We start from the raw sequence: 15,307 nt of genomic DNA on the forward strand, positions 1-15,307 counted from the left end.
CGCAAAGAGGACACGCTAAAGAGAGACAAAAAGAAGTAAACTAGCCTAGACAAACGGCTTAGTCAGAGCTAAATTGACAGCAATTTTCGTTTATTTGTGTGTTGCCAGCAACATGTGCCGATGCTGCTGCAGCTGCCTTGGCCGTTGGCAACATGTTGCCTCGCACAGCGACGACATTGAAATATTTTTCACTTGGCGCACAATTTTATTCACTTGAGCTCAACTGCATTTAAGAGGGAAAGAGAGAGAGTTAAAGAGAGAAATTACTTAGTGTAAGCATAACAAGAACAACAAAGCAGCTGATAGCATATCACAGTTCATACTTCAGAGTCCTCCTCATTCAGGCGCCGCGGTCGAGGGCCGCCTTGCTGACTTCCATTCGATTGGGCAGCAGGTCGGCGTCTAGTTCGTCCCAGCCAGCTGCGCATCTGACACCTCGTCCAGCAGCCCTCCTCCTGCAGAATACGAATGAGCTGTAGCAGTAGAATGGCGAAGACCACGATTAGCGTGGCGAAGGCCAGAATATCACGCTTCGTCCAGTAGGGGTGAATACTTGCTACGCCCGCTGGGAATTTGGTGCGAGACGTTCCAGCTTCTAGTTGGTGGTCCTCGGCGAATAGCTGATGTACGAACTTGGGTGTTAAGGTGCCATTCGCATCTTCCTGACGACGCACAAATCGTGCTGGCAAATGCACACCTCGATCACTCAGATATGTGACCATTTTTCGCATGAAGGCAAACTCCCATTCGTTGTCGCATAGGCCCAGCTCCTTCAGATGCGCATGCTGGCGGTGGAAGAGCTCATAGTCGAACTCGTGAAGACGATTGCCCTCAATATACAGGCGCTGCAGATTGATCAGAGGCTCCAAATTGTGCACAGTCAAAGGCAGCAAATGATTGAAGGATAAGTCCAAGTGTTGCAGACCTCCGAGCAGCAGGAAATTCTCGGGCGTGATGGAGCGCAGTTGATTTGAGGCCAAGTTCAAATACTCGAGACTGGGCAATATGAGAAATTGACTGCCATTCGGGGCACGCAACTCATCTATGCTATTCTTGGACAAGTCCAAACGCTGCAAGTTCAACATTCCGTCGAGTAGCTTTCCCACCTCCTTCAGCAGATTCGTATGCAAGTCAAGTTCCAGCACAGAACGCTTATCGCTAATACTCAGCTGTGTGAGCTCATTGTTGCCCGCGTGCAGCTTGATAACGCTTCCAGCAATGACTAAGCGTTGCAGTCCGCTGCCCTCCGCCAGCAATGTGTCCACACTTTGTACATGTAGCTCCGGCAACGTGTTGCAGTTACTCACATCCAATAGACGCAAATGAGGCACAGAGGTCAGTGCATACGGTTTGAACTCCACAAACCTATTGCCACTCAACAGCAATGTTTCCAGCTTCGTATTCTGCGCAAAGGCGGTACTATTTAGTTTTTCCAACTCATTCCCACTCAAATCCAAATGCTGGAGCTCCTTCAGCGGTGCAAAGGCCCCATCCATCAGGGTTCTAATGCCATTGCCTTGTAGTCCTAGAACTTGAAGACTTGCCAGCCCTACGAAGGCCTGCTTATGCACTGTGTGTATAATATTGTAGCCCAGTTCCAAGAGCTCCAGCTCGGGAAGAAGCTCAAACAGCTTCTCAGTCAAATGTGAGATGTGATTGCGTTGCAACACCAGCTGCTTGAGCTGTCGGGCATGGTTGAAATCCTCCGGATTTACACGATAAATCGCACAATTTTGCATGAGGAAGGCGCTCAGATTGGGAGCCATGCGCATAGCCTGGACAGGAATACTTCGCATAATGTAATTGCGAAAGACTAGCTCCTTCAAATGGGGCACACTGCTGTTTACGACCGTCACCGGTCCAGCTGGCGTTCTGCTCTGCCCTGCTATACTGCAGTAGACATTCGGACAGCTGGCAGTCAAATTAAGTTTCCCAATTGTGGACTCCTCGGCCGCCGCAACCATTCTGCAGCAGGCGGGCAGGGCCAGCAGAAGCCAATAAAACGAGATCATTGTCTCGGCTTTAATATTGGATTATACTATATATAGTATTATCACTTGCTACACGACCGCCGCTCAAAGAAGCTTCTTTAGCACTAAAGCCCGAGCTTCGCTTTAAATTAAAACTGAGCCTGCTGTTGCGTTTTTTTTTTTTTTTTTTTTGTTAGACAAATCACTGCTGCGGTTTCGTCTTATCGGTTGCGGGTTCTGAGCTTTATAAAGAGCGCGCGATATGACGCTGCTGGCTACTGATAAGCACACTGCAAGCGTATGTTCAATTCTGTCTTTGGGAAAATTTTCGACTTGGTCGAACAGCAAACATTCTCTGAGCTCTCTCAAATTAAATAAATCTCATTCGAAACGTGCAGCTTTCTAGATGAGAAAGTGCATTTGCATTTACGGATTCTGCACTTATTCTCAAACTTGACTCTGAAGAGGAAAGTACTATGTATTCTCAGCAACTTAAAGCTATAGCATTCAATGATAAAACTAAAGTGAGCTCGACCTTCAAACTCTTTCAAATCATAGTTTGTCAACAAAAGACAAGAAACAGAATAAAACCGCTGCTGCAGCTTGGGGCCTAGTAGTGCAGCTCTTTTTTTACATTAACCGGTTTAGATTTTAAAAAAAGAGGAGGCTAATAAGTCATTCCCACAGGATCGGAGTTTCCTTTGTCTTAATTTGTTTATTCTTAAAATTTTAAGTAATTATCTTTATTAATTCCAAATTACTTTTCTCTTCTAAGCTTCTCTTTTTATTTTAAAATATTTATTAGGACATCTATGAACGCCTCTCTCTATACTTGGCTGTGATTTGGGGCCGTTCCGAATGCCAAATAAAATTCCTTCATCGAGTCGGAGGCGTTTATTAGATATTATTGTAATTTGATGGGATTGTTCCTATTTACGATCGCCTCGCTTATAAGGCTTTTCAAAACTTGTATATAGTCTTACCTAAGTATATCAACAGCTTATGTTTATCGGAAAAAAAATTAAATAAGTTGAGTTCATTCTGCATTGGCATTGCGAACAGTATCAGCAAATTAATTTGGGATTAAAATGATCTATATAACATATTTGGTCTATTTGGTGGGGTCAGCCATTTTCGAAATCATGGCGCTCATCTATACAAACATCCGGATGTGGCTATGGAATTGCGTTAGTCAGGAATATATTTTTACTTTATGGAGATTCTTCCTCTATCTGTTGGATATATTTGCAAAACCCTAATGCAAAATCATACACCATATAAAAACAAATGCATAATGGACAAGATTTCATATAAATCAGGAATAATTTACCATTTTGTCGTCACAGTCTAACGACCTAACGAAGCGGCTTAAAATTTTTCATAAGGCATATATACTATATAGCCGGAGATAATTGCTCTAATTTGTATACCATGGCATGTGACATGGGGTATGCTATATTTAAATTAAGTGTGCTTACAAACTAATCGGTATCCTTGGAACAGGGCACTATATAATTGATCTTTATAAATATATTCTTATTTTTGTAAAGCATCAAATTCGCGTTCTTAAAATTCATCAATTTAGTTTTTAAAAGTGAAGTTTTTTTGCTCTAACAAACTTTTCACATTCTGGCATTCCGTGCATATCTCTAATGCCAGCAATAAGTTGTCGCATCAACATGACTTCTGACACTAAGTATAGCCTGCTGCCCATATGCCCACATGGAACAATCGCTTCCTTAGCGACGGGCGACGCAGGGCGCAACTTAGAAGCCATCATAATTTAAACATGAGTGTTGCCTGCCACTGCGCACAGTGCTAACAATGCAGACATGGACAGGAACCTGGATGTGGATGTGGACATGGACATGGATGCGAATGAATGCGAACAAATGCTCTCAACACTACGCTACAAGCTCGTATGATGGCAACCGCTTATCAGCAGCAGCGATGGCAGATTAATCAGCGCTGATAAGCGTGCGCAAACGCATGCGCGAAGCCTCAACAGCGGACTGGGGTCTTCAGTTTCGGGCATTCGACGATTGTTGTTGGGATTGAGACGCTCCCTCTGCTGCCGCCCTTAATGCGCGATGACGAGCACGCTGCTGTCGATGATGGGCTCGCATATGACGATGACGATGACGATGATGATGACGACGGTAGCGTGCGGGTTCTTGACAATGCCACGACAAACAAAACTAACAGCAACAGCAACAACAACTCGACATATTTTGAGTTCTTCACTTTCTACGCTTTTGTTGAATGTACATACTACTTATAAAAGTATATACATCATACATACCATACATAATACATACATACTACTTATGTACATATGAGCTGGTAGAATCTTCTCTGCCTTTTTTATTTTAATTTTTTGTTTTTGGTTTTGAGTTATCCCCTTGCGTTAGGGTTTTGTTAAAGGTGTGCCGGGAATATGCGAAATATGCGTGGCGTTGTTGTTGCTGTTGCTGTTGTTGCTGCTGTCGATCGCGACGCCAGATCTGCCGGCCAGCCTCGTTCATTGCCCAAAGTGGTTTAGATTAAGGGGTTTAGTTTAGTATTTTGCCAAAAACGGGGCGTTATTTGCTCAACGAAACGTGCGACTGCTTTGCTTTTGCATTGCTGCGTACGATCGTATAGTTTGGATGAATCGGATTGGATAGGATCGGATCGGTCGGTTGGTCGGTTGGTCGGTTGGTCGGTCGGTCGGTGCACCTCATTGACCTCTGCAGTCAGCCGCTGTCCATCCTTCGGTTGTGCGCTGTGTTTTGTTGAACATCTGTCGATCTTGTACGGTGATAATTTGAATTGAGTTTTCTGTTTGGATCGCTCTGCATGCAGAGGGGAAATGGAGTAAGACCTTCTACTGCTCCATAGGTATAGCTGACAGTGCTTATTTGTATATGGGAGGGTGGAGGGTGACGCGGTTTCATTCTGCATGTTAATAACAACTCTATGATGAATTGGCATGCGGGTCATCCGCAGTTCCCACATACTTAGTTTCCATTCTCTCGAAAGCCCAACCCACATAATGGCACCTAATCAAAGCGCAAAGCTTTCTCACTATTTATAAGTAAAACGTGTCACCTCGGTTTGGGGCATGGAGGAAGTTGCCAGCTTCAATTCTCTGTTGCACGTTCGGGTCGTTTTCTTGCAATTAACGCGAAATTCTACGAATTGTTTAATTAGAACTCGCTACGTTTGCTTGCTCAGCACGTTTGTTGCTGTTGTTGGAGCTGCTGTTGTTGTTGCAGTTGTTGCTGTTGTTGCTGTTGTTTGCTGCATAATCTTTTTGTAAACATGAAACTCGCGCCATTATATCTGCAGCCATGGCTTTGGGTTTTACATGCTTGATGCTGTGCTGTGCTCTGCGCTGGCTACGTTTTAAATTTAAAATCTGTGAATTTGAAGCAGTTTATCGCAAGGTGAAGACGAAGATGCTGACTTCGGAGTCCACCGTCCCCAGCGCCCCCATCGTTGTTGTCGCCGTCGCCGTCGTCCTCGTCGTCGTCTGAAGTCTCAGCAATGACTGCACTACGATCTTTAGGTGTTGCCTCTCCTGCTGGCTGCATGCTGCTTGCTGCTTGCTGCTTGATGTTGGTGTTGCTGGTTGTTGCTGATTTGGCTTGCCGATTAAATCATTAAATATTCCGATTGTGTAGCGTTATAATGAAATGTTTTTAGCGCTTGTCTGATTTGAAATTATGCTGAGAATTAAAGGACTTGGCGTATTTGCACACGACCTTTTTTTCTATGGAAATTGTTTGAAAAATATTTAAGTGCGCATATGTATGTGTGCTATTTGATAAGAATAATGATGGTTTGAGTTATTAAATCAGATTATTTATTAAGTGTACCGATAGCCTACGTTCCAATAATGTAAATAAATAAATAATATACCGAAAGCTGTATGATATTTCATTCTCTCAATACAAATGGAATATGCTCAAGTTCATGTGCGCTACTGATAAGTCAGAAGAGCGTAAAATTTATACTCTATAGTAAGTGTCTTCGCGCTTGTTTAGGTTTCGTATTGAGGCCTAATCGTCCATTAGTTTGAGATTGTATACACTGGTCGAATTTTATTTATTGGAATGAATAAAGCTTTGGTCGTTCGTTTTTAATGTGAAAAATAGCAGAGTATTATTTTTTTTAAGGCAACATTATTTATATTTTGTGAAAGCTGGGAGATGCCTAAAGAAAAAAAATTTTAAAATTATGCATAGTTTTCTAAAGCAGCATATTTTTTGTATAACTTTAATAAAAAACAAATTTAATGCAAGTGACCAACATCATATAATATTAGTATTATTAAATAGATACAAAATTAGTATTTATTTGTATTTTAAATAGTAATGACAAAACTTATGCTAAAGTTATGAGGAGCAAAAAGGGAACTTCATTTTGCATCATCTGGATACATTTTAAAACATATTTTTCGATATGTTCCCATCATGATTTGTATGTACATGTATGTTCATTTTCATAAATAATTAATGTTATTGATCTTGTTGTGACGTTCCTGAGCAGTGAGACTAAAAAGTTGCAGTCTCTGATGTTACTTCATATACTTAGTATGTACAGGGTGCGCCATCTTTTATGTCGGTATGCAAACATTGAATATCCTTGAAAATAAACAACCGATTTTCAAGTATGAATTATTTTTATTTAATTTGGTTCTGTACAATTTCTTGAACTGAGGTTTTCAACACTGGTCTACTCAAGTCAATCGGTTCACTAATGACAAAGTTATTCAATATCTACATACCGACATAAAAGATGGCGCACCCTGTAAATATATTCAGGAATATTTTATGTGCTCAATTAAAAGTATTTGAGATCAGCTAATATATAATTTTTCTTATTTATGAAATTTCTACGATTTTTTACATTTTATTACCGCTGGATTCTATCTGGCGATGCTGAATACGTTGAGTATTTTTTGTTTTTATTTAAAATTAATGTGTAAGTTACAAAATTAAACCAATGTGTCCGTATTTACAATATAATAAACAAAGACTTAAATGATGCTGAACGATGTTAAAAAGCTTAAACAACTAGTCTAATTATAATTGTAGCTTATAACTTTATATGCAAATGCATGAGTGTTATACGTGGACCAATTTCCAATTTTATTTTATTTTATTTTGTATTTGTTTATTAAGAATAGAACTTCAATACATTGCATGTCGTTTCGCTTTTGATTTTGGAGAAACACATAAGAATTTGTTTTTCAAACTATTATATTTGGGCTGACCAGCTTATGGACTGTAATTCATTAATCAATTTAATTATAGCGTGTGTCAACATAATTATGCCGACCACTGTTTTATTACGACTAAATTGTGACTTATCTGTTGTGGTTTTGAGCACTTTGAATGCCAAATGATAAGGAATTTGTATGGATTGTATGTGAAACTTATTCCCAAGTAAGCTTTTTTAGAACGCCACTTGAGCACCAAGTGTAGGAAAGATTTGCCAGCAACATGTGGCTAAACACTACTGCGGGCAACATCTTGTGATTCATTTGTTGCGAGAAACACTTAAAGATTATTTTGATGTTGAAGCAAATGAAAAATATAAATAATATAAAACGATTGCATATGCTCATCGCAATGTTCAAAAGAAGATATTTACTATCACTAAGCATTACAAATGTGATAAGCTGCAATCTCTAATTTTGTGCAACGTGGCGTATGCGCAATGTGTGTCATTCACAAACTGCTGTGCTATGACTCTCTATGGCAGAAACATAAGTAAAAAGTAAAAAAATTTGACTGCGCCTCATTTTATTTAATCACAATCGCTGATGCATAATTAATTAAAAGGTTTTTGTGTGTTGTAGTTGTCTTCTTCTTTTCACAACACGCCCCAAACCACCGTTGTCTGTTGTAGTTGAGTTGTGGTTGTTGTTAGGTTGCCTCACTGGCAGTCGGGCAGGCAGGCAGGCAGGCTGGCAGGCTGGTTTGCCTTATCTTGTAAATTGAATTATGAAATCGTCAACTTGAAACTGAACTGAATGCAGTCGACGTTGTGGCTGCTGCTCCTTTCTGTCCATAGACTGGAAAATCAGTTAAGAGAGCATGACGACTACAGTCGCCGTCGCAACAGCTGCCCGCGCTTACGCCCAATGACCAATGACAGTGCCTCTATATATATATATATTTCTCTGTTTGTTTGTGTATGTGTGTGAGTGAGCAAACAAAACGAGCGTTTAACATAATCATATCATATCGTAGTAGGCATCACATCGCAGCTTCCTGAGCAGCGCACAGAAACCACTTAAGTTGCTGGCTTGCCCGATGCCGCAGGACGACTGCCATTTGCATATGTCCCCCTTCTATGTACGAGTATGTATGTATGTATGTACATACGAGTATGAATGTGTGTTGGAGTGAACAGCATTTAGGAGTTATCTCTCCTTCATGGCTATATTTGCCTTCACAGTTGCTGTTGTTTTATGCCCTGCTTTTGATTTTTCATATTTCGGTCACAGTGCCATAAGCAGAAGCAGAAGCAGAAAAGGCTGAAAAAAGCTAAAAGGAAAAAAGACAATTCGAAAACGCTTTTGGGTTCTCTAATCAAGAGACAGCATCAGCCGTCTGATTGTCTGGCATTCTGACAGTCGAGCAAACGCACTTTGGTAATTGAGAATATAATTACACGAATTACGTCGCTGTGTTTATCTGACCGTTAGCATCTGTTTTATCTCAAAGTTGCTGTTGCTGCTGCTTCTTCTGCTTCAGCTTCTGCTTGTGCTTGTGCTTCTGAATTTGACAAGGCAGAGCCTTTTGTTGGCAAGTTAAAAAGTCCAAAGCCACAAGGGTTTGTGGCAACATGTGTGCGTTTTCACAGTGCTTGGCAATTGACGAGGTAAACAGACATACACACACACACACACACACACACACATTCACAAGATCGTTCAACAATTGTCACTTCCCAAAGCAATTACGTTACAATTTAAGCGCGCAAACAAAAAAAACTACAAAGTTGTTGGGGGGACAAATAGCACAGAATGTGCAAGTCATTTAGGTAAGAAGCCAAACAAAAAATATACAAAATAGAGAAAAATAACATGGATTAAAAATTAGGGTGCCGAATGAGGCGCCTCCATGCCTCCACACCTCAACGCAATTAAACAATTACACTTATATGTAAGTGTTCATTCAAATCTATTACAGTGGAGACTGCTCAATAATAATGTTCATATATATTAGGTATAAAGAAAATACATACATAATATCAATTTACAAAATATATATCACAATAAAGGAAAATATAGTATACAAGTATAATACAAAAAACTATTTAAAAGAAATATAAATTCGTTTACAGTTTTCAAAAATAAGAAGTGTATCAATACATACGTGCACATAAAACATATTAGACACGCCTTACACCTTCCGAACTCTGGAATTTGTTGAATATAATACATTTTTTCTTCTATATCCTTTCTCCTAGTCGTAAAAGGGCATAAATTCTTCATAGTTTCGATTTCAAAGACATTTTTCTCATATTTTTTGCGAGTGCCGCTTCATCTGTTGTCTCGATTATCAGCGTTGTTGTCAATAGATATTACTACCATGTCTCAAAGTCCTCTGAAGGAGAGACCAAACAAATGTTTGGTTTTTCTTTCAGTACATTTCTAAGTATATATTTTTATCTATTACTATAATATGAGGCAACTTTTCCAGAATTATTCTCGTATTGTCATGAATCTACTTTTTTAAATGATTAAATCCATCTTTGAAACAGGGCACGATTTTGGTTGAACGATTTTTATTTTCAATGTCGGCTGTTATGCAGAAGGAATTTTTTTAATATTCTGTAAAAGTAAACAATAGAAAGCCTTGGTTAGTGGGAATGTATATATAGTACATATGTAATACACAGAAAGACGTGTGACAGACCCTATAAAGTATACAAGTATAAGAATTTCAGGAAGTATAAGAGCTGGAATAAAAAGGACAAGTTCGTGTTTTTTTTAAATTGATTTAAAATGTAGTTTTGGCTAAAGGACGCCTTCAAATCCTAGCGCGTTAAGACCTACTTTTACTTTCGTTGAAGAGTTGGAAGAAGCCCAGCCCTCATCTCACTCTGAAGTCGGAGTGGCATGGCCTGTCTATTCTCCATTCACATAAATAATTTAAGGGTAAGACCAAAAGAAAGTAGTATGTGTACACCATGGGCAATTGTTTTATTGGTCGACTGGTCAGAATTAGAACTCGTTTGCCTGACATACCCCTGTACCCTATAAATATATGTGCATGTGTGTATGGGTGTGCTTGGCAAGTGTTACCTTTCCAATAAATATTTGTTAGGGACAAATAAACTTGTAGCTTGTTGCGGTTCGAGCGAGAATTTGGTTTACGAGTAATTTGTTCCACATGCTCTGCAGTCCTGTGTGCCTGCCTCTATGGATGTGTGTGCGTGTATCTATGTATCTGTATGTGCCTAATGCCTTATCAAATGTTGATAATCAGAGCTCTGTTTGCATTGCGCACTGTTTCTTGTTTGTTTTGTTTTTTCCCCCTCCCTATAGACACCAAACGAAATGTTTGCTTAATTTATCGCAGTAGCATCGCGAGCACTTGTTTGAAAATTGAATTTAATTGGATGCCACTGACGGCTCCAACACCCAGTATGTTTTGAAAAAAGAAAAAACGAAATAAGTGCGCCCGGATCTTAGTCATAATTTCCTATGTATCTCTGGTTTCCTGTTTCGGACTCACTCCCTTTTGTGGGCTTGAGTTTTATCGCAACATTTGGATCGCATGTTCGCACCTATTCAAATGATTCGATGCTGATTGAAATCTGCTCGAACTGGCAGGAAGTCTTTTGCTACAGTTTTAGGGAATTTTCTTGTTTGACACACAAAAGTACGAGTAAAAAGTAGCTTGCACATTTTTTATTTATCGCCAACACTTTGTTGTGGCCATCTTGATGAAGAGTGTGGTCAGGCCATAGTAGTTGGCCGTCGCATCACGATCACGTGTCTAATTTCGCACTCGGCATTGAGCAGAGAGAGAGGGCCAGAAGTGTCCTTTGAGCATTGTTGCGGTTTACTGCGAATGATTTATCTTGATGCGAGCTAAAATGTTGCGCTTTATATATGTGTGTGTGTGTGTGTTTGTGTTTGTGTGCGTTTCAGCACAATGCTGGCAAATTAAAAAAAATGTTGCCGGCCTCGCTGGTCTGGCTGCTGCTGCTGCTGCTGCGTTTCATTTTTCATGTTGGTCACTCAATTGTCTGGGCCCAGGACGAGCGACACATGCCAAAAGGTGCAGCAATCAGCGTTTTGTGTCAAATAACAAATAAATATCACGCATGCTGCCTGTCCGACTCCACCACAGCCTGGCTGTCTGTCTGCCCAAAAACAGCAATCAAAGCCATCAACTGGCATTGGAAGGCAGATGCCAATGTGGCGATAAGCAAAGCATAGCACATTTTGTCCTGCAAAAAACGGCGCATGCTCGAATCTGCGGCTCGGACAATGCTTGGACTTGGACTTGGACATGGCATTGATTGCTGGGTGTACAACATGGGAGCAGCATTTCGATTTGATAACCGATAAAGTGGCTCGCATTGTTGCTGCAATTGTAGCAATCGGGTATTTAACATGCGTTTTAGGCCCTGCGCCTAGTCTATCACCATCGCCATCGTCATCGTCATCATCATCATTATCATCTAAATGCTTGGCTACGAAGCGCGCAGCCATAATTATTTCATTATACCCATTTGTTCCATCAACATCAGCAGCTCATTGGCTCCAAGTTTTATTGTAGCTGCTGCTGGTGCTGCCCATATTGTGTTGTCGCTGTTGTTGTTGTTGTTGTTGTTCTTGTAGCTGATGATTTGGTTGCCAGTTTATCAATTGGTCGCCATCTTAATTGTTTGTTGTTAAACACGCAGCTCGACTCGAACTGACTGTTGCTGTTCGATACTTGTTGTTTTGTTTATTGTTTGTCGTTGACGTTGTCGCTCGCTGGCCAGCCAATAGATTTTTCAGCTTATTGATTTTTCATTTGAATTTGGTGTCCGCTGCTCACTCCTTCGACTGTTGATTTATTGTTGTCCACTTAATTTGTTAGATGCTGTCGAGATTTACCCTCCACGTTTGTCTTTCTTGTCTGGACTGTGGCTACCAATTCGGTATTTATGATCGACCCAAGTTTCTGTTCGTTAACACAAATTTTGGATGCGCTCTAAAAAAATAATTAGTTTGTTGGCTCAACTTGGAACAAGATTGTGGAATTAACATTTTCGCAACTTTACACAAGCAGCCGTAAAAATTTGTATTATTGATTTTTCAAATTTTCATCACTATATACAGCCACATGGCTTTATCTAATCTCGCGAACTGTCCTCCAAACTTGTAGTTAAAAATATTCAAATAGTTTTTGTGCCTTTTGTCAAGAAAGTATTTTTTGATAACAAACATCTTTTTATTTTAAATATTCTGCTAAATTGTTAACCTATGCTATATAATAAATATGGCTTTTAGTATTTGTTATGACTTCTTCTTTGTTGTTTATCACGCAAAACAATATTCCTTAAAGCATTTTCAGACGCTTTTTGCGACTCTTCGCCAACAATTGCTGACATATTTTCATTTGGGTTATGGGTCAAGCTTTAGAAGGCAGCTTCCATCAATTCAACAAACAAAATCTGTACCTTTCTACTATCCACCAGTTGGACAAAGTTTTAAAAAAGGTTATTGATAAAAATAAAACAGCAATACTAGCGTATAGCACAATAATAATCGCTTTACATTTCAAATAGTCGAGCTAAGAAATTATTTTTATTCTAATAATAATAACAAAATTAGGAAAAATAAGAAAACAATAATCGCTTTCCGTTTTGAAATAGTTGGGTTAAGAAGGCCTTTTCTTAATTATGAAACATTTAACAACTATTTAATTAGGCTGTAGAGCTGAGAAAAAAAAAACTATTTTTTAAGTCATGTTACTGATTAGAAAATTGTCGTTATCCATTCGCCTTTTTCCTGATATATATTTCCATTTATTTATTACCCTACGATTTTCTTTCAGTGTCTAAGTCTAGTGTCTAGATCTTGAGAATGGGACAGTGTAGAGACGCATGGGGTTCCCTGATCAAATTGTTTCCTCAATTCTATGGAAGTGCCAATTATTTTTGACACCATTCGGAATAATCCCACCCCTGCCCCATGAGGCGTCGAGCAGTTGCTGGTCAGCAATTAGGACCGGCGCTTCTACAGACACCCGTGTTTAGTCTCCAGGTGTGTGGTCAGCACTCACACACATATATACACATACAAACATACACACACAGACAGACAGACACACAACGGCAACCCGCCCACCCACAAGTCATGTTTGCTGAGAGGCGAACAATGGAAATAGCGCCGGCTGAGAATGTTGTCATATGTTGCTGTTGTCGTCGCCATCGTCGTTTGTCGGTATATTTCATGTAAACAAATAACAAATTAAATAAAAATTTAAATAAAAGAGAGAACCCTCACACACATACGTACTTGTATATATAAACATAAACCGAGGACAGCCCTAGTAGCTCAAACAAACGATTTATGTGGCTGGCAGGATAAGCCCAAAAACTGCACTAGACGCAACCGTAGCCTGACGCCAAAAAGGACGCCGTCCTCGTCGTCGCCTTTGTGGGCACAGCCCCTGTAGGCGAAACCCCGCTGATCGAATCAAATAAAATATACAAACACAGACACATTGTATGAGAGGCAAGGCTGAAAAACGCCGGTACTGGGCTATAAAACCAACGTACAAAAAGGACAATCAAAAGGTTGTCTGCTTGGTAGCTGGCAAGGATTTTGACAACGGAGGGTTGCCAGGACGTGAGCTAGTGTGTGTATGTGTGTGTCTTCGTGTTAGCCGGCTAGGCGGGTGGCACTCGGCTGTAATTGGGATTTGTATTGAGTTATTATTTATTGTCAGTGGCAGCAACTTGCCCTTCTCCTTGTCCAAGGACCCCTCCCAGCAGTCAAAATAGAGAAATTATCGAGCGGCATGCTTATGACTGTGGTCGCTCCCTACTCGCTGCGGTTTAAATTGCGTGTTGAATTGATTGATTTGCTGTGCTAGGCGTCGCTTGGTATCCTACTTGCCATTATCCTTTCCCCTACGTGTGTGGCATGCGGGCGACTTCGTGTCGTCGTCTTGGCCGTCGTCTACTTTCTTTGCATGTCAAAAGGTGCTAAAAATTATTTTTGGCGCTCGCCTTCTTATAGCGGTGGTGGTGGCGGTGGCGGTTGCGGTGGCGTTGGCGGCGGTTGACGTCTGCCGGCCCAAGGAACCTGTTTGAAACTTAATTAACAAACGGCAGATTTATCTGGAAACAGAAGCTATGCCCCATCAGGAGATAAACACACGACAATCAGTCAAAGCTGTGGGGACCAAGAGGTAGCGTATGGAAATTCAAAGTGCAGCTGCAGACTGCAGACTGAGTCTCAGTCTTACTCTGACTCTGACTCCGACTGCGACTCCAAGAGATCGAGAAGGAGCGACAGAGTACGACATTTACATACTTACAAGGAAAGCAGAAGCAGAAGGCGCTACATACTGCTGGCAGTGAAGCAGCAGCAGCAATTCAGGCATGGCGATGATATATAAAAACACAAAAAATTTGACATGAACTGTGAGATTTCAACGCAAAGATAGCGCCAAAGATACGATGGCTTGCGAATGAGGAGAGAGAGACAGAGTTGGGAAAGTAAGGAGACTGAGAAGACTCCTTGAATAATGGCGCGTATCTCGAATGCGACGGCGACGGCGACGGCGCGACCAGGATGGATGGCTGGCTGGCCGGCTAGCTGGCTTGCTGGCTACCAAATTGTAAGAAAAACTCAACTCAAGAGGGTTTGCACAAGAACAGACCATCACATAAAATACACACAAGATGTGATGTGATGTGATGAGATGAGATGAGCTGAGCTCAGATGAGATGAGAGCAGCGTACAAAAAGGTACGTTGTGGTTTGTCTTTGTGTGTGTTTTATTTTTTATTTTTTTGGAGATGACGCGATTTCTAGATTTGATAAGAAAATCATTTGTGATAAAATAAATAATTGAGTTCGTTTGCATATCATGGGAAAAATCTCAGGCAATGCTGCGGACGTTGCTCTCATAGGCCCAGGGGCCGAGGGACCACCACTCATAAACATAAAGCTGAAGAAAACTTCATAAATAAATTCAGAGGTCGTGGACAGAGACAGAGACGTGGAAGCAGAGGAAGACACTCATAATTTCGACAAAACTTTAACTTCGACGTCGTGCAGATTAGACACACAATTTTCAATCAAATCAACGTAACTTTTTGTTA

The 15,307-nt window shown here is 40.6% G+C and overlaps 1 protein-coding gene across 1 annotated transcript; it reads right to left on the reverse strand.

The window, feature by feature from the left end:
• Nucleotides 1-73: 73 nt before the first annotated feature.
• Nucleotides 74-2,066, reverse strand: LOC115620964 (leucine-rich repeat-containing protein let-4-like). Its single transcript, XM_030514485.1, has 2 exons — nt 324-2,066; nt 74-223 (listed from the first exon to the last, which is right to left on the reverse strand). The coding sequence occupies exons 1-2, from the start codon at nt 2,010-2,012 to the stop codon at nt 206-208; spliced, it is 1,707 nt and encodes a 568-aa protein (XP_030370345.1). The 5' UTR covers nt 2,013-2,066; the 3' UTR covers nt 74-205.
• Between the last annotated feature and the right edge of the window lie 13,241 nt (nt 2,067-15,307).

The sequence above is a fragment of the Scaptodrosophila lebanonensis genome, unplaced genomic scaffold (genome assembly GCF_003285725.1).
Source record: "Scaptodrosophila lebanonensis strain 11010-0011.00,11010-0021.00 unplaced genomic scaffold, SlebRS2 tig00000024-arrow-pilon, whole genome shotgun sequence".
NCBI lineage: Eukaryota > Metazoa > Arthropoda > Insecta > Diptera > Drosophilidae > Scaptodrosophila > Scaptodrosophila lebanonensis.